This window comes from Trichechus manatus, unplaced genomic scaffold (genome assembly GCF_000243295.1).
Source record: "Trichechus manatus latirostris isolate Lorelei unplaced genomic scaffold, TriManLat1.0 scaffold00037, whole genome shotgun sequence".
Classification (NCBI taxonomy): domain Eukaryota; kingdom Metazoa; phylum Chordata; class Mammalia; order Sirenia; family Trichechidae; genus Trichechus; species Trichechus manatus.
This window is the reverse complement of record NW_004443973.1, coordinates 9,272,820-9,293,783: the sequence shown is the minus strand read 5'-3', so window position 1 is coordinate 9,293,783 and position 20,964 is coordinate 9,272,820. Positions and strand designations below refer to the sequence as shown.

The window sequence follows — 20,964 nt, the reverse complement described above, 5'->3', positions numbered from 1 at the left end:
AAAATCATGAGATACTGCTACACACCCCTAGAATGTCTACAATTAAAAAGACCAAACCAAAAACCAAACTCATTGCCATTGAGTCAATTCCAACTCATAGCAACTCTACAGGACAGAACAGAACTACCCTACAGGGTTTCCAAGGAGCGACTGGTGGGTTCAAACTGCTGACCTTTTGGTTAGCAGCTGAGCTCTTAACCACTGCACCACGAGGGCACCATTAAAAAGGCTAACAAAATCAGATGTTTACAAGAATGCAGAACAACTGGAATTCCTGCAAGTGGGAATATAAACCTCTGGGAAAGGTGTAGCTTTCTTATAAGGTTAAATATGTATCTACCTTTTAACTCAGCAATTCTACTCTTATTTACCCAAGGAAATGAAAAATATACATCCACAAAAAGAGTTACACAAGAAATGTGTGTAGTAGATTTATTCACAATAGCTTAACACTGGAAACCAATCAAGTGTCCATCAACAGGAGACTAGATAAAGAAATTGGGGTATATTCATATAGTAAATAGAAACAAACACTGAGCAACAAAGAGAAACAAACTACAATACACTCAGCAGCATGAATAAATCTCAGACATTTGCTAAGTGAGACCCAAAGAGTGTATACTAACTTATTCCACTTATATGAAGTTCTCAAGATACGATGGCAAATATCAGAATAGTTCGGGGAGGGGAGCTGATCAGGAAGGGACATAAGGAAACTTTCCAGGGAAACGTTAATGTTCTGTATCATAGTAGGAGTGTGGGTTACATCAGTGTACTTATTTATCAAAACTACAGTTAAAACTGGTTCATTTTAATGCATATAAATTTTACAAAAAAATAAAAAGATCCTATAAAAATAATTGAGTGTGGGTAGGGAGTGGCCTGAGGTACAGATAAAACAAGAATGGCAGTATATTGCTAATAACTGAAGCTGGGTGATGGGCATATGGGGCTTTGTTATACTATTCTATTTTGTATATATTTGAAATTTTTCATAATAAAATTTTTGTTTAAAAAAGATCAATTGCAGAGTCTTTTTACTTACTCCCAAAAAGGACAACCTTATTTACTATCCCAATTAAAACAGGCATCACCTAAACATGGCTATTTTACATTAGCAAAGTTCTAATAAGAAATTAATTTGGATTGTTAAATTTAAGTGAGACAATCTGTGACTTCCATGCTATTTTTTGGTCTTCAAAGATTGCTTTTCAGAGATAAAATTGTGAAGGCTGTAGCTTTGATATTTTTTAATATACAAACATGCAAACACTTGTATTCTTGCAAATTTCTTAGTGATCTAAAAGAAAAAGTTATTCCAAGAAATGTTAGCTAAGTTTCTAGAATATGGACTACTCTTGTAGCCGAAAGTATTCTTTAAATCTGATTCAGTCTTCTTGAATTAATTAGTAGGAAACAAGTCCAATGAATATGTAAAAATATTTTGAGATCCAATGCACAAAAAGGAGACCTGGTGGCATAATGGTTAAGAGCTTGGCGGCTAACCCAAGGGTCAAGAGTTCGAATCAATCAGGTGCTCCCTGGAAACCCTATGGGGCAGTTCAACTCTGTCCCATAGGGTTGCTATGAGTCAGAATCGACTTGACAGCAATGGGTTTTTAATGGGTGCACAAAAATACGATCCTTTACTCTTATTTCTGCTCTACTCGGTTCTCACTGCATGGCAAATGAAATTGAATTTTTCATTAGTACAATGTATTTAAAACATTGTAGTTAGTTGCCATTGAGTCAGCTCTGATTCACAATGACCTTATGTAAAACAGAATGAAAGCTTGCCCGGTCCTGCATCATTTCCATGATCGGTGGTATGTTTGAGCCCATTCTTTCATCTACTGTGTCAATATATCTCGTTATTAATCCATCCCATTAAGGGTTTCTCTTGTTTTCGGTAACTTTCTATTTTACCAACCATATTTAAAATAGCAAGTGTAAAAAACATTCCCACTGAAGCTCTTTTGCTACTAAATGAAGACTCATCTTAGTACTTCCAAAGCTCTGACCTAACCATGCTGTTACGTGAAAAATTTACCCCTTGTGTTTTCAGATTGTTCTCTCACCACAATCCATAACCAGCTCATTTTTATGCTTCTCAGACAATTGCTTTTTATTCAGATGTTAAGTTTTATTGTTAAAAATGGTTATCATGTATATATTTCAGATTGTATTATTCGCACTACTGGATAATAGCAGTAAAAAAATTCAAAACCTTGCAATACATAATAGTTTTTACGTCTATGAATATGTATTGTTAATATAATGCCTACGACAGAATTGAAGCTAATAATAGGTGTCAAATAACTATTTGGAGTCCCAGAGTGGTGCAAATGGTTAAGCACTCAGTTACTAACCAAAAGGTGATCTACTAGTGATCTACTTCTAAAAGATCACAGCCACTGAAAACACTACATAGCACACTTCTACTCTAAAACACGTGGGGTCACCATGAGTGAGAATTGACCCAACAGCAGCTGCCTTTTTTTTTTGTTTGTTTAATAACTCATTACCTACTGAATTCCTAAGGACCTATTAATTGATTAATGGTAAGAAGAATTAGCCTCAAAGTACAGTAAAAAGTAGAAGTGAGAATTACAATGGTTTTTTAAAAAAGGAAAAAAGCTTCAGGTTTTCAACCAAGAAAATCTGCAAGTTTATAGGATTTGGGCCTAGGAGAGAACCCAGAAATCAAAGCTTAATAACCCCTTTATTTTACAGATGAAAAAACTGAGTCTCAGAAAAGTTAATGTGGTTTGATTAAGGGTAGTGAATGACATAGCTAAAATTAAAATTAAAATACTTATCTCCTCACTCCTAATCTATAGCTCATCCCTTTAAACAACACTAATTTCTCAAGTACCTGAAGCACAACACAAAAACATGGCTCTTCCTTTGTATATCTTATGCAACATTTACTAACTTAGATTATTACAGAATTGTCTAGTTTTAGCTGTAATACTCCTAGCCTCCAGCAGGAGGGGAAAGAGTTCGTTAAAAAGTCACAGCCAAAACACAAACCACTCGTGACAAGAACTAGAATTTTATTCCCAATCCACCCATTTATTTTAATACCAAAGTCACTATGATAATGAAAGCTTTCTTTTTCCGAATTTTCTGGTCCTTCAAAAGTGTAATACAGTTCATAATTTCATAAAATGTGATCTGTATTGACATTTCAAGCAGGCTTTAATGGAAAACACTAATTCAAAACAGGTTCAGGAAAGTTAAAAACAAGTAAAATCTTGTTTACCATTTTCGCTTCTGACTGAACTGGTTGAGGGGAGGAAGGACCTGGGATTCCTGGAACACTAGGCACCATGGTGACTGGTCGAACAAGCTGTGCAAAATATATTGAAAAATAATTGCTAGAGATGATATTCAAAATGAAAACTGTATTTTATTTGTACAATGGTTATTATAATAATCTACTTGAGGCTTCAGAATTAGAAAATTATAAATTTGTCTACAGTTGATTACATCTCTACACAATCCTTATTCATCTTATATCCTGATTATTTCCTCCAAAGTCATGGATTTTTCTGATACCTGCTCCCCTAATCTTTAACTTTCACAATTTCTTTATTCATGGTTTATTCTTATAAAAACTCATAATATTCAAAGTGATTAATGTAAAATATCTCACAAATACGTCACACATTTTGAATTTGAAAGGAAGGAACGTCAAAGCTTGTGACAACTAGGCATAAAAAACGACTTCAAACAATAAACTTTGCTATTACAATTTCTAAAATATGTAAGTAAAAGTTCTTTGATGTGCTAATACACTACATAATGACAAAGAAAGATGCCGATAACCTCTAATGATTTCTCTAATAACAACAATCTGCAACAGATTTTTCCACTTTGGTTTTAGTCTTTTTGTTAAAAACCTAATCAATGCTGAGTGATTAATGATTATAACTAAAGTACACATACCTCTTCTTTTATTTCAAGTTGAAAATGATGGCTACATTTAAGAGGATGCCCATATAATCTCAAATACAGGGTAAGAATATTTCCCCCCTCAAAAAATATTCTCAGGAAAGAAGAAGTAATGATCTTATATTTGAGTCCATACAAAGTCTCTCAAACAATGCATTCTGAACAACAAAGTTCTGCTTGAAGAAGATACATTACCTTGAAATTACCTCAATGTTAATTTTAGATACTTAGGTCATTTGGAAGAATTAGTCAATAAAAAGAAAAGAAGTAAAAATTTAACATTAATTTTAGTAATATTCTTGACAGCATATGCTAAACCCAAAGTGTTGGATGTTATTATAGAGCTTTTAAAATATTTTTTAAAAGCTATACAATAAATGGCTATATTGTACTGATCACCAATATCTAGCTACAAAGTAAAAGAAGAAGCTATCTCATTATTATATGAATATCTAGTACTTGAGGTAAGATATCCAGGAAGAGTATAATAGAATCAAAAAGATTTATATCTTAAAAATAAAACAAAACAAAGCACTATAGCTTAAATAATTTAGATAGAAAGGAAAATAAGCGCTGGAAAACTGTGCTAGGTGTTTCATAAAGTGGTTCTAATGATGAAAACTTGGATGTTGAAGACACATTTGTTTTATTTTTTACTATTTTTTTTAAATATGGATTTTTGTTTGTTTATTGTTGTAGTTTAAATGAAGTTTACATTTCAGGTTAGTCTCCCATACAAAAATTTATACATACATTGTTATGTGACCCTAATTGCTTTCCCGGTACTGTGACAGCACACTCCTCTTTTCCACCCGATTCCCCATGTCCATTCAACCAGCTCCTGACCCTCTCTGCTGAAGACACTTTTGAAAAGTCCAAATAAAACTGTTTTATGAAATGAGTAGGAAAAAAAATCATTTCTGAATTATATTATTCCAAAGAATATGCTTTTAAATGTTCACTAAAGATATTTTAAGTAGATGTTTAACTATTTTGTATGTCTTTCAAAAATTTAATTATGTTTAACATGTTCCTCAAAAAACTTACCATCTGGATCTTCTCACTGGGAAAGTGGGATACTGTCTAATATTTTAGACTGTTTAGATTTTAACATGTTTGGGCTATCACAGGAATTCTGTATCCCTGATATGACCATAAAACTTCAGAGTGTGTTTTTAGAAATGATTTGTATAGTAATTGAGATAACATGGAGTTACCTGACAAGTGTTCTAGTTTAAACATCTTTTTTTTTTAAATTTAGAAATCTGTGTTAACACTTGAATGCTACAAATATAGTCAAATTAAAAATGGGTTAAATACAAATAAAGTTCTTAGTATTAAAAATTTAAAGAAAATAATTAAGATCCTTAGAGGACGGAAAAATGTTTTCTATCCAATTATGCTTCTCTTAAATGGTATATGCTGTCACCATATATATCAATGAGGAATACTACTCACCACTAATAACCACTTTGTTGAATTCAATTTCATAAGCAAATCAAGTAGCCCCAAATATATTTTCTGATTAATTAACAAAGATAAATTTTGCTAAAAAGAAAAGGTTTAAATAGTCTGAGTTTCAAACTTACTGGAACTGTGGCAGGAACATGCACATTAGAACTTGTAATTGATGCAGGAATAGCAACAGGCATGGTCTGTCCATTAGGAAGATGTAACAGAAGAGGAAATGGGCCTGGTACAGGGCTAAGAGAAACAGAAGAAAGGAAACTAAAGAAACCCATATCAAAACATCTCCTGAAAACACAACAGTATTTTTTTTCACTCCTATTATCACATCATTTAAAAATAAATTTTCTAACTAGAAAGAAACTGCAACATTTAATTATTTTTAATTGCATCTTAAATGCATAATCTATGTGTCAGTGTAAAAATTAGAAAAAAAAAAAGGAATAAGTTATATCACTTAGGACAACCTCCAACTTGTAAAATGAAAAAAATTCGTATCAGAAAGCTCTTGAGATCTACCTGTGAGACCTGAAAGAAATGTCCTCTGGTGATGGAGTAATGTTATATATTTTGTATGAAACATAAAAATAAGAGACCAACTTCAATTCACATTCTATGATGATTTGTTTTTTAAACCAAGTTTTAGATGTTTATTTTTCAATCTACTTGATAATATATACACTAGAAAATAATCCAAGTACTTTTTCCAAGAATTGAGCATGAAGAATATGACTAAAACACGCACATGCACACACACACACAAAATCCTAAGGCCACAATTTGAATGATTAAATGCCTTAGGAAGAATCATGACAGGAAAAAAAAGGAGCAATTCATAAGAGAATGGTTCAATGATTGGCCCATATCACTTACACAATTGGCCTGTTGGAGGATGGTGCCTGTGTGATTACAGTACTTGAGGTTGGTGAGGGTACTGCCTGCTGAATAATTACACTTGAGTCAGAACTTGTAAGCAGCACATTGGGAACCTGTAATGATGCTGGACGAACAATAGCTGATGTGGGCTGTGCAGTTTGTGCCAATGGTACTTCCTATTTAATAATGGGATAGAGAAAGGGCGGAATTTAGAAATACAAGTCAATTCATGTACCTTAGTGAACAGAAAGTAACACACTTTTAAAAGCATCCACAAGATGATACTTAATATCCCCCCAAAGTAAATTAATATATCTAAAATTAATTAAAAGAAAATCTTAGAAGTAGCTGTAAAGGCTCAGATGCAATGTTCAATTAATATTTTAATTTTTAAAAATCTCAGTGGTTTTTTTCAGTACAACCTGCTTTCCTATCAATCCAGAAATAAGTTAGGCTAAGCAACTTTGCTATGATTTCATGAGAATTTTAATAAAAATTAAAAATACAATTCACTTAAAATCCAGAAGGAACCTAAGAGATTGCCCAGTTCTACTCCCTCATTATACTGTAAAGAAGAGTAAACAGGTCCAGGGACACTGTGTTACGGTTGATACAAATTCAATAACAGAAATGCTTAGAAATTTCTTAAAACAATACAAAGGTTTGTTAATCTAAGGTAGCTATGCCTCCTATATCAAGAATTTCTTAATATCAAAGGCCAAGTAAAACTGCTATCTTAAATGTAAAATAAACAATAATTACTAAAGTGGGCCCTTTCCCAATTAAAGGAAAACAAAATTTGTGAGTCAGCCAAGACTTTAGAGGTGGTCTTTCACCTAAGTTATACATTAGGAAACAAAGAGATTAAGGGCTTTACCCACTATTCCTTAACTAGTTAGTGTCAGACTGGGTGTCCTGTGTTCTTTGAATTGGCCTGTATGCTGCTGTCACTTATTATCAAAATCTTATTAAGCTACATAGGAAAAAAGATAAACTCGTACCCCTGGAACTTCATTTATTCAACAAGTTTGAGAATTTATGATATGCACTTAGGGACTAGTGGGAAGAGACAGACAATAAACAAGTCAAACAAACAAGAAAATTTCAGATTGTAATAAATATTATGAAGTAATAAGTGTAATCAATACAGTGAACGATTAACTAAGGGTAGAGTTGGCTACTTTCAATAGCATAGTAAGGTGAGGTGAGCTTCTTTGCAAAAGAGCATTTGTACTAATACTGAAAGGATGAGGAGCACATTCTAGGGAAAAGGTAGCAATACCAAGTGCAATGTTTTTGAGGAAGAAAAAGCTTGGAATATTTGATGAACACAACAGGAAGTAGCATGAGATGAGGTTAGATGGGTAGATAAAGATAGATCAAAGAGAGCTTATGGTAAGGAGTTTGAATTATCTTAAAATACAATGGCAAATCACTGAAGGATTTTAAGCAGAGGAATGACATGACTTAACATATTAAAAATGCAAAACAAAACAAAAACAACCTACGGAAAATAGACTGGTGACGGAAGCAGAGTAGTGCAAGTAAAAAACGATGATGGCTTGGACTAAAGTGATAAAATCGAAGACAGACAGAAGAGGACAGATTCCAGATACATTCTGGAAGGAGGACTGATAAAATCTCCTGTTGGTTTCAATGTGAAGGAAAAGAAGGAATTAATGAACTAGATGGATGGAGAGAAAATTTACTGAGAGAGGGAAAACTGAGGAAGGGATCAGGACTCTGATTTAAGCATACCAAGTTTAAGATTTCTATTAGACATAGAGAAGGACATGTCAAGATGAAGTTCAATAAGAATATGGCAATCTGGAGAGAGATCTGGCCTGATACAAATGTGGGAATCATCAGCACGTTGTTGTTGTTAGCTGCCGTGAGGCAGACCCCCTGACTTATGGCAATTCCATGCACAATGGCAAGAAAAGCTGCCTGCTTCTGAGCCATTCCCATGATAGGCTGCAGACTGGACTGCTGTGATCCATAAGGTTTTCACTGGCTGATTTTCAGAAGTAAATCTCCAGGCCTTTCTTCCAACTCTGTCTTAATCTAGAAGCTCTGCTGAAACCAGTTCAACATCATAGCAACACTCAAGCCACCACTGACAGACAGGTGGTGACTGTGCATAAGGTGTATTGGCTAGGATGTAAATGGTGTTTAATGTTATGGGTCTGGATGAGCTCACCTAGGAAGAGAACAGAGAAAGAAGAGAAGTGGGGCCCAGAACATATTTTTTAACAAGTTGGCATGACTATACCCTGCCCAAGTGAAGCTAATGACTGAGGAATGAAGGAAGAAAAGATTCCTAAAAGAGGCTGAAGTAGCAACAATGAAAAACTAATGAGTGTGAAGGAGCTGGAATGCTTCCTAGGAAAAAAAGATATTTATATCAAAGATATAACAGCATTTCTAATAACTGTGATAATGTAGAAACAACCTTTACGTCCAACAAGAACACAAATCATTAAACACATTAAGATAACGATACAACCATTAAAAATTATGATTTTGGAAAATTTCTAATGACATGGGAAAATGTTCATTAATGCTGCCTAATGCACGATATAAAAGAAAACTAGGAGTGATTCAAAATCTTTCTTTGTATCCATTTATCCTTCACGTAACTACTCATTTATATTTGTATGTATAAATGCAAAGTATATATCTTGAAAAAATATTTAAAATATTAATTCTTGTGATCATAGGCTTACAGGTAATTTTGCTTTTCTTTATATCTTTTAAAATTCTTAACATTTTTTATGAGTTTTTTTAATAATTAGAAAAAGAAAATAGCCAAAGCATTTATTTCTAGATAAAAAGTTACTTTTTTTTGCCTTACTTAAAGCTCCTCTGCCATGGAGGAAGTCCATTAATGAGGTTATGGCTTCAGAATAACATCATATAAAAACAAACATTGCCAACGCCTCTTCATGTGCCTCATTGTGTCTCTTCATTGTGTCCCATATGGTGTTCCCAAATAAATGTGTTCACTCCCTGTGCTTATGAATGAAAAAATGAAGCATCCGCACGTTTTCTTCTTTTTTAATTAAAAACTTTTGTTGTTTTTTTATTGCAAAAGAAATATGCGGTTTTATTTTGAAATACGTTAATTTGAAATTTTACCATGTGTCTGCCAAGGTTTCTGTATTCAGTTATAAGCAATACGTTATCTTTTGCAGCATTAGCTTTTTATTTTTATACAAATAAAAATGAGAAAATGCTTATTTCTTACATAGTATAATCATAAAAATGTGGACAACTCAGAAAACTAACAGGGATCTACTTCCACTAACAAATTTGTGTTTTATAAACATTTCTGTTTAATATGGTAATATTTTTTACCAAATACAAATTCAAACAATACAATTTTGTATTAAAAGCTTTTGTTACTACATGGCAGAGAATGTATTCCAAGATGTAGTTTTCTTCCCTTCCAAAAGTTATCTTGGTCCTCTTTCTCACCTTCCCTTTTAGATCAGGTAGGCTGCAAAGTTTTAATACATGTAATGAATGGTTACTCATTACACAACTATAGCCTAGGTAGTCTCAGGTTATCAAGGTATTCAAGACCCAGGAATGGCCTAAACTACCTATAAAAGGCCTGTACTGAGATAGTAACATCTTCTTAGTTGCTGGTACCAAAGATCCACTACTGAGAGTAAGTAATTATTTCCTTAACCCTTTAAAAACCTAAGTAATCTTTGTTCAAACAATTTTTAGTTTCTTAATTAAGCATTTGCTGCGTGTAAGTAGCTAAAAATAAAATAACAAAGTCCAGAAAAACTACATTAAATTTATATACCAAAACCCACACCAAATTTGTCGCTGTGAAGTAGATTCCAACTCAGAGTAAAACTGCTCCATAGGGATATCCTTTTTGAAATAACAGTTCTATCTAACATGACTGATGTTCTCCCCTATAATTTTTCTGTGCATAATAAAAAGCTAATTATAAAGGTAGAGTCTTCTTTCCCTGAAATTTCTATGAATACTGACAGGCTAACTTTTACATATAAAACTATTTACAAGATGACACTGAATTACATATAATTTATTAAATTAACATTTAATTGTAGACTAAATATTAAACTTTACTCGAGATACCAACTTTTTTCCCTTACTTTGTATTTATCATATGTATATATGAATTTCTAACCTTTTCATCACTGGTAGTGGACTCTGGGTGAGGTAAAGGACTATCCTGGTGAGTTGTTTCCACAACAGAGGGCTCCTCGATTTTGCTTCTTATGATGGGTGTTGCAAGAGGGGATAAATCTAGAGGCATCTAAAATGGAAACATTAAGAAAATGTTAGAAGTTCAAAAATAACCAATCAGTATATGCTAACATAAGAAAGCAAGAAGGTCAAACAATCATTACTGCTCTGTCAGATGTACTCTCTTTTTTATTGATTTACATTTGTTTGTTTTATGGTTAACAACATACTTTTTTAATGTCGTCTTCTGAGGCTTTCTTGAATTCATTCTCAAATGGACTTGCCAACTCATTAAACAAACCCACTTCTTCACAGTTTTTCAAGAATCTTGTTGGTGTTGGGGTCTGATCTGAAATAAACGTCAAGACGTAATCACATAGCTTTAAATATCACATAGGACTCTAAAATATAGCTAGTAAATTAACAAATTAGCAGGACTGGCTCAATCAGTTGTTAATTTTCTCTTTGGAAAGACCTCTTCCTTTAAAGCAAACAAAATTTGGTTAAGTTTTTGTTGCAGTTCAAGATATTTGCTCCAACTTTATGAACCATTAAAGTATGAAAGAAGTTCTCCTTGCTCCTTAGTCAACTCCTTCTGAATAGAGGGCATAAGCAGCCTCCACTAGAGATTGACTATTACCATTATCTATCACAGTGATAAGAATATTTTTTAATTTACACTATTAAAAATTTGTGATTGTTTAAAATACATGCAATTTGAGGGAAACTAGGACAAGAGCATGTATGTTTTCTCTAACTTGGCCCTTCCAGTAGTTGTTCTTAATCTATTATGAAAGCAAGATTAGGATAAAACATAATATTTAGTAGGTAGATCAAAATACTACAAGGAAGAAAAAGAAAATTTAAAAAAAGAGTCCTTAAAAAAAAAAAAACCTCTTTACTACTATCTTTGAAGCTAGCTTTCAATTTTAATGTATTTTATAAGCTTGGTATGAGGGGCTATGTAAGACTCACATATCCAAAGAATGCTCCAGCTTAATTTCTAGGCAGCAGAGGGAAATCAACAGTATTTTTTCAAAACTTGAAACAATTCAACTATACCTGAATATCTACTCATGCTATGTGCATCAATACATGCACTGTGTGCATATGTGCATGTGCACTGGCTCTAGGTCAAATGCCAATTATGCCCATATTGAATGAAAAACAGTAGATTTATTAATTTTGTGCATTTAAGTCTTACTGGCTTATGGCTATTTATTCTTATTGATCAAAGTTGGTAGCAGATTCAAATTCTAGTCACATTTTAAAATACATTTTAGGGCATCACTTTTACAGGCTATATCAAGGGTTGAGCCTAACCTAAATAAAGCACTCTAGAGGGATGACTCCTGGTTTAAGATAAAATACTCATGAAGTCTTGAGTATTAAAATTTGTGAAATTAAAATTTATATAGTTGTTAATTATTGTGTCCCCATAGTAGGCATTACTTATTTTATCTTTGCCCTCTCCACACACACACACCTAGAGTACTAATAAATTTAATATATATATTTAACACTAAAATGACCCATTTGTCACACACATTAGATACAATGCAGGTCTGACTCAGATATTATTAGTATTATCAGGATTACTGAAAAGACTCCATTCTGTCATCATTTTACCTGTTAGCCTATAATATACCCACATTACCCAAAAAAATTTCCAAAATCATATCACAGCAAGGGCCCAGTGTACATGTATCAACTTAAGTCCATCACAACTGAATTAGTAAACTGAATATAATTTGACTCCTCTGTTCATACCCAAAGGGTCTGTACATCACAGGTCATTAGAAGGCTCTTGTGAATAAAAAGAGGAAAAAGTCTTAAAAATAAAAATAAGCATAATCACTTATATCAGTGATTACTGGAACCATCAGGCTTGAGAAGAGTCAACACAGGCACGATCATTTAACATGCAAATTGCTTACGGCTATTAATCATAAAATATATACCACACACATCATGCATTATACTTATACAGTAATTCTACACTATTCATCTCAATATATATAAGTAAAACATATGGTCAGGTGCTGTGTTTGAATGTGTTCTATTTTTTTATTGTATTAAATGTAACCAGATAGGAAAACAATTTTTAGAAACCAATCTCAAAACATTTCTTGAGTTAAAAGTTACAGACAGGAAGAAAAGGCTCTAAGGCAGTAAGTTTCAGAGAAGCAAAGACCTTCATTGTCTAGGAGAGTGAACTTTTTAGGTTGCTCTATTGCTAATTTGTCTGCTTTTTTTTTTTTTTTTTTTTGATTCTAGCTCTGAATATCTGACGTACAATATTCTAAAGAAATGCATGTACCCTGCTCTTCTTCTCTAGCTTCCTTTTACGTACAGAACTGAAAGTGTGTTTATTAAAGTTCTCTTATATTTTTCCTACATAAATTATTTTTGATAAATTATTAACTTTATTGTTTCCTCCAATTTTTTTCATTACAAAAGTTTCGATACTGAAAATACAGGAAGAACCACGTAATATTTGCCTTCTCATCTCTCCAAAGCATTGCATATGACAATTTCATCTCTCTCTCACATAATAATTTAAAAGTATTAATAGTATTCAGGTATAATTTCAGACTTAAAAATAGTATAATCTAGGCTTTAAAAAAAGAAAGAAGAATCTAGTATTAATTTGTGATTTATGATTTATGAATCTGTGGCTTTGACACCAAAGGGTTCGGTTTTCTTACCATAACACTTACCTATAAAACATATAAATGCAGTGAAATTAAACATAGTATGTGTGTGTACAAATACGTAGATGTGTATGTATATATACTTAAAGAGCAGCTAATACAGCATGGAAAGACAATAAACCAATGCATGAATTTTCATCTATTGTGAAATATAATCATCTGTTTAGGTGACAGTATATATTCAAAGGGTCAACATACAAAAAAAGCAATGACTAAATACAGGCCCCCTTTACTGAGAGTATTTTACTAACACAAATGTTTCATCTGTAAAGAAATATTAACAAATCCTAAAGAACACGTCTGCTAATTGCTCTTTCCCCAGTAGGAGGAGCTGGATCATTTTCTATCTTCACACAGCATTATAAACCAGGTACAAGACAGCTAAAAGAAACATGGACTAAATACCAAATTAGCTCAATTATCAGTTAAATGTAAACTTTGGAGATGGTATGGAAGTTCCCAAGGTTCTAATTAACTTTCACAAAATTGACATTGAAATCTGTATTTGAAAATCACACAAAAAGGTGAAATGAATGGTCAGAAGGGTTTGAAACATGGAAATGTAATGGGTAAAATACATGTTGCCAACAATTACTGCAAATGAAGTCATTGGAATATCACCAGACTATAATATTTACAGAGAATACACAAAAATTGTGCACAATCCAGGTGAAATATGTATATAAGCTATTAATAAAAGCATATACTAACCAGCCACAATGACACTGTCATTACGTGCTGGACCAAATTTCAGTGTCATCTCATGTTTATGTTTATGGACAGCCAAATGATCCTCGTTGGTAAAACGCTGTGGCAAAAAGTTTTAAAAAATAGTTAAGATTTTCAATGTGATCAAATTAAGTAAAATGATAAGGAAGTTCATTTCCATAACATGTAAAACCACCATTAATAGTGAAATAGCAGTTTGTTAACTATAAAAGAATCTATTAGTATAGATAAACATACTAGATTTCAAATAATCACAGAGAAACCCATTACCCAAGAATAAACAATACTGATATATTCATAGTTCACATAACTCATTTGATAGCATTAAAGAAAAAAAACCTGAGGCAAAGAAACTTCATATAAATTTCATCTGGACACTAAAAATAGACCACCATTAATTTTTTGTCATATCATAGCAGAAATATATAGTCTACGGTACAATGACTTTTGAAGAAAGTACTGTACTGACCTGACCTAGACTTAAAGTTACTTACCACTTTTTAAATGAGAATTGTCTTATAAAGATATTCTTCCTGGACAAATTAAGAAATAAATCATGTTCTTTATACTACCACATTTAAAAAAAAGAATAATCCAACAAAGAAACAGCAAACTATACAATAATAAAGCGGTTCATTTTAAATTAAATTTACTCTTAACTATATTTTTAACTTAAAATAGCCAGTGAATTTTTTTTATCACTTTGTTTCATCATAGTACTCATACATCACATAAAAAATGAAACAAAATTTTCATTTTTAAAGCTATCCATCACATTTATGACTGCAACATAGTAAATGTATTGTTTAAATATCTCCTGTGTCTGAATATCAACCTTCACGAGGAACATTTTACTGAAAATAGGGAGCATTTACTTTTTCTTATTCTATAGCAATAATTTTAAAATGCTAACTTAAAAGATCTAAACTCACTCTCTAGTATGTAGCCTTATAAAAATAGGGATGTTAGAACTATATATATTTGAGCTTGGTTCCCCCAAACTATCAAAATGGATTCCTTCTCTTGTGGTCCCTCCTTTCCTTACCTAATTCATGCAACTAATGGTAGCTTTAGGGTAACTTTAAAACAATACAAAAGAATTTTTCATTATGCTTTTTAATCTAAACAAACAAAACTATGATACTGTATACCTATATCATCCTTGGAGTTTCTGATGTAGTGTAAGTGCTCAGCTGCTAACTGAAAGGTTGGAGGTTCGAGGTCACCCATAGGCACCTTGGAAGAAACACCTGGTGATCTACTTCTGAAAAATCAACCACTGAAAATCCTATGAAGCACAGTTCTACTCTGACGCATAAGGGGTTGCTAAGAGTTGGAATCAACTCAAAGGCAAATGGAAAAAAAGATCATCCTTAGCCCAGAGCCCACCAGCTCTCAGCCTGCGAAGTTAAACTCTCTCCTTTGTGGCCCATTAAACTCTGTACAGCACCTTGGTTTTAGTACCTATCAGAACATTATACTGATACTAATCTTCATGTATGTCTGTCCTTGTAAGTAGGCCAAGCTCCTACTATAACCTTCTAAATTTACGATATAATAAGTATTCAATAAAAGCTAATCAAAAAAATGAGCCCCTTACAATAAAATCGAATCTTGAAGAATACACTAAGGGAGAGGAAAAATAAAAAAATAAATAAATCACAGACTGTTCATGAAGGTGAATTAAGTTTTAATTTAATTTGGCTATATTTTGCTATCTCGTAGTAAGTATGTTTATAAAAACGCTTTAGAATACTGCACATACCAATGAAAAATTACCTATTATTACATGATGCCGCTTCAAAACTTGCTTGTATTCCCATTGAAGGAGAATGTTCAGATGTGACAGTACCTTTGTCCCTTATCTCTTTATTTATTCATTGACTCTTCAAACATTTACTGAGTACCAACTATCGGCATTGGGACCACAATCCAGCTCTTCCCCACTCAGGTCTTATCTTCCTATTGCTTTGTCATTACAACAATTTCTCCCAAATTTGGGAAAATTAGAAGTAGTGGTTCTCTGCTAGACAGCTGAATAACAAAGCTCTTGGAGAATGAACATATCTGCCGAGTTTACTAACCTCATTTCATTGCTTTTTACATTGTATTACAGTTTTAAATGTCTCTTACATCCACACTAAAAGTATCTTAGAGCAAGATTCATTTTTTATGTTCCTAAGAACCTAGCAACGTGGCTTTGTCACTGAAGGTGATCATTAAACATTTGTGAATGAATGCATTTTAGGAGAGGTCTCAGATTAAAAAGATTGCAATGTCAGCATAAATAATATATAAGAAGAACTTGAAAAGATTTCTCATAGGAGTTTTATTCTACCAGTATCCTCTGTCTGGATTAGTTTTACTAGAAATATTCAAATCAAAGAGGAGCTACATAGAGAAATGTGTTCTACTGTACAACACATGCAAAAATGGCATGAAGCTCAATTTTAGGTGAAAAGGAGCAGTTAGAAGGACCTAAAAAATATTCAGGATCATATGATATTAAAAGAGGCAATGCAAGGAATATACATACAAAATCTCATGTAGGACCCACAGATGAAATTTATCTAAATGCTATTTATAAAGGGACTACTGATCATACAATGGTATTATTTATATACATGAATAGTAACACTTCCCAAAGTGAAGGACAAATTACAGTAAAATTGACATTTGATACAGGTGAGTTTGACCTTGGCTATCATATAAGAAGGTTTATTTAGGCTATCATATAAGAAGGTTTATTTACTTTTAACAAGAATCTTAAAAGACATTATCAAAAGGCCATCTTCCAAAAGGCAGCCACAAAGAATAGGCATATATATGAAATGCATACTTTTTTCAACAAATACTTATAAAGCAGCTACTACACGCTAAAAGTTTTTATAGAATCTATTTGAAATGCTTTATCAGCCAAATTAAAATACTTATTCTAAAAAACAAGTTTTGTAGAAAAATTGTAATGACATTACTAGTAATACCAACATATTGAATTCATATAATTTCTTTTTTTCAGGCCATTAAAAGTACAACCCCAATACAAAATGCTGTAGATGTGTACAAGAACACATGTATTTTGTTAACAACAGGACCTTGAGTATATAGCTAAGTAAATAAAGGGAAAGGCAGTCAAGAAAGATTTTTTGGATAGGTCCCTGGTGTTATTTAAAATTAGGATAGATGATCATCTCTCTTAAAAAGTAAGGGTAACCTGACAGATGGTAGGGATGTAAATCAGTTGCTTCTATGATACATTATTCAAGCTCTGTTATCTTGGAAATCCGTGTTTCCAAGACTTGACCATTCTCACCAGAATTAACTTCCTAAGAAATAGTCATTCTGCATTCACAACCACAATATATAGATTACTATTCCTATTTATTCAACAGATAAACAGGCACAGATAAAGCCACTGGCCAATAGCTCACTTTACTACTTTCTTCACTAGTTGAGTGGAGCACTGGTCGCGCAGTGGTTAAGAGATCGGCTAACCAAAAGGTGAGCAGTTTGAATCCAGCAGGCGCTCCTTGGAAACCCTATGCGGCAGTTCTGCTCTGTCCTATAGGCTCGCTGAGTCAGAACTGACTTGACAGCAATGGATTTTTTTCTTCCCCACTAGTTCAACAGAAGGAAGTTATTGATCAACACATGTGCACACACACTCATATCCCTTCGTTAAAACTTTAAACTAAATATAAAATGAATCGTTATCTCCTTTCTAAAACTCTCCCCCAAAATGTCGGGAGCTGAGTAAAGCAAGATTGATAAAATATTGATAATTATTGAAGCTAAATGATGGACACATATGGGTTTATCATACTTCTCTTTCTACTCTTGTATTTTCCATTAAGAAAACTAAAAAAAAAAAACTTGGCCTCATAAATATGTTGCTATAATATTCTCTTTAAATAAAGAATAGGCCATTCAGGGGTGGATCCCCTTTATGTAATAAGTCTTTAAAGAGACAACTGAAGATTTGCACAAGAACATAAACCTGAAACTATTCTATAAAGCTGTGTTTTTCAAACATTTTTTTCACAATGAACCATAGGAAACAGTATATATAACGTGTCATAGACTGAATTGTGTCCCTCAAAAACGTGCTGAATCCTAACCTCTGTACCTATAAACATGACACTGGAAACAGAAGGCTTTCTTTTGTTATGTTAATGGAACCATACCAATATAGAGTGGATCCTAAACCTACTCACTTCTGAGTTATTAAAAAAGACCATAATAGACACAGAGACACAGAGCGGGGCAGATGCCATATGAAGGCAGACACACAAAGCAGATGCATCTACAAGCCCAGCAACTCCAAGACTGAAGGCTCCTAGAAACTAAAAAGGTCAGCAGTTTGAACACACCAGTTGCTTCTCAGGAGAAAAGACCCGGTGATCTGCTACCATGAACATTACAGTCTTGAAACTCTATGGGGCAGTTCTACTCTGTTCTATAGGGGTGCTATTAGCTGGAATCAATTCGACTGTATCCAATAAAAAACAATAGCAGAAACTGAAATAGACAAAAAAGGGCTTCCCGCTAGAGCTATGCCTTGAATTCAGGCATCTAGCCTGAACTGTAAAAAGATAAATTTGTTCTTTAAAGCCTCCTACTACTGATATTTGTGTTGACATGATTATCCCATACATATGTACAAACATAATTAAAACACATTTCTTGAAACACTATTTACACTTGCTATGTATAATACTCTCCTATACTTACTCTTTTATTTTACTTTAAAAAATGCTAGTTGGTACCACTAAATTGATTCACAACTCATTAATGGTTATGACATGACATGCCATTTGAAAAGCACTGCCTGGACCTATGTAAAACTAATTAAGGAGATAAAAATTCAAAAAATAAAAATAAAAATAAAACTCTTATCTTCATTTAAAAGAAAAAATATGCAGAATTAACTTTCAACCAGGGTGATGTAGGCATTAAGATTTATCAAAATCATTCAGCGAGGTTGCAGTATACAAGGTTTATATATAAAAACCAACTGTTCATAAACTAGCAGCAAACAATTAAAAAATTACATTTCAATTTAAGGTATATCTACTGGTCCCATCCCAGCTGGAGTAAAGAAGAATGGAGAAGATCAAAGACACAAGGGAAAAATTAGTCCAAAGGACTAATGGACCACAACCTCCACCAGACTGAGCCCAGAACAACCACAGATGGTGCCTGGTTACCACCACCGACTGCTCTGGCAGGGATCACAAGAGAGGATTCCAGACAGAGCGGGAGAGAAATGTAGGACAAAATTTCAAATTCACACACAAAAAAGACCAGGCTTGCTGGTCTGACAGAGACTGGAGAAGCTCTGAGAGTATGGCTCCTGGACACCCTTTTAACTCAGTACTGAAGTCACTCCTGAGGTTCACCCTTCAGTCAAAGATTAGACAGGTCTATAGGGCCAACAAGAATACACACTGAGATTATAGTTCAACCACGTATACAAGACTAATGGGCACACCAGACCAAAAGCAAAGATGAAAAGGCAGGAAGGGTCAGGAAAACTGTATGAATGGCATCAGGGAACCTGGGGTGAAGAAGGGACGAGTGTTGACACATTGTGGGGTAGGCAACCAATGTCAAAAAACAATTTGTGTACTAACTGTTTAATAAGAAACTAATTTGCTCTGTAAGCTGAGACCTAAATCACAATTAAAAAAAATCCAATAAATATTTTTTAAAAATTACATTTCAAAAACAATTCCATTTACAATAGCATCAAAAGATATAAAATATTTATGAATAAACTTAACAAAAGACACATAAGAACTCTACACTGCACATTACAAAACACTGCTAAAAGATATTACAGAAGAGATAGGCTATGTTCATAAATCATAACACTCAATATTGTTGAGATGTCAATTATCCCCAAATTTATCTACAGATTCAACACAATCCCATTTATAATCCCAGAAAGCATTTTTTGGGGGGTAGAAATTGAAAAGCTTACTCTAGAAATTCTATGGAAATGGAAAGAATCTAGACTATGCAAATCAATCTTGTAAAAGGGAGAACTAATTGGAGAACTTAGCCTATCTGACCGGGAGGTTTTCTGTAATGCTACAGTAGTAATCAAGTCATTGTGGTGCTGGCATAAAAGTTGACAGATCAATGAATGGAACAGAATAAAAGTCCAGAAACAGACCAACATGTATACAATTATCTGACTTTCAGTAAAGAAGTCAAGCCAATTTAATGGAGAAAGAGAATTTTTGAAATGGTCTAACTTTGGCTACGTATATTTTCACCAAAAAAGAAAAAAAAGGGTCCTCCAAGGTCAAGAAGGGAGAGTGTTGACATGTCGTGGGGTTGTTAACCAATGTCATAAAACAATATGCGTACTGACTGTTTAATGAGAAACTATTTGTTCTGTAAACCTTCATCTAAAGTACAATAAAAAAATATATATAAAATAATTAAAAAAAAACAATTTAATGGAGAAAGAAAAGTCTTTTCAACAGATGATGGTGAAATATCTGGAAAAGCATATGGGAAAAAAGTGAGCTTCACCCCTATCTCATACCGTACACAAAAATTAATTCAAGATAGAGGAGAGATCTAAACTATTAAGCTTTTAGAGGAAAACAAAGTAGAATACCTTTGTGACTTAATGGTAGGCAAAAGTTTCTTAGATAAGTCAGAGAAAGCAATGACCATAAAAGAGAAAAGAAATACATAAGACTTCATTAAAACTGAAAACATCTGCTCATCTTAATACATTATGAAAATTAAGATGCAAACCACACACTGAAAGAAAATGTTTGCAAAACATATTTGACAAAGGACTGGTATCCAGGATATATAAAGAACTTCTACAATGCAATAATTAAAAGACAAACAACCCAATTTTTAAAAATGAGTAAAAGATTTGAAAAGACACTTCACAAAAGAAAGTATACAAATGGCTAATAAGCACATAAAAAAGTGCTCATCTTCTCATTAGTCATTCAGGAAATAA

At 33.0% G+C, this 20,964-nt stretch overlaps 1 protein-coding gene across 2 annotated transcripts in view; it reads right to left on the bottom strand.

Annotated features, from left to right (window-relative positions):
- The window catches only part of ATF2 (activating transcription factor 2), a 50,301-nt gene extending 31,958 nt beyond the window's left edge, over positions 1 to 18,343 (bottom strand). Inside the window, exons 1-6 of one of the 2 annotated variants that reach the window (XR_002823966.1) lie at positions 13,956 to 18,341; positions 10,761 to 10,879; positions 10,472 to 10,600; positions 6,298 to 6,476; positions 5,547 to 5,661; positions 3,266 to 3,352 (exon numbers count right to left, since the gene is read on the bottom strand). Coding sequence is in view for 1 of the 2 variants with exons in the window: in XM_004391386.3 (XP_004391443.2) it covers positions 3,266 to 3,352; positions 5,547 to 5,661; positions 6,298 to 6,476; positions 10,472 to 10,600; positions 10,761 to 10,879; positions 13,956 to 14,004 (678 nt within the window). In the remaining variant the exon portion in view is untranslated. Of the gene's footprint in view, positions 1 to 3,265; positions 3,353 to 5,546; positions 5,662 to 6,297; positions 6,477 to 10,471; positions 10,601 to 10,760; positions 10,880 to 13,955 lie in introns of both variants that reach the window. The other variant, XM_004391386.3, reaches the window with a different exon arrangement.
- Between the last annotated feature and the right edge of the window lie 2,621 nt (positions 18,344 to 20,964).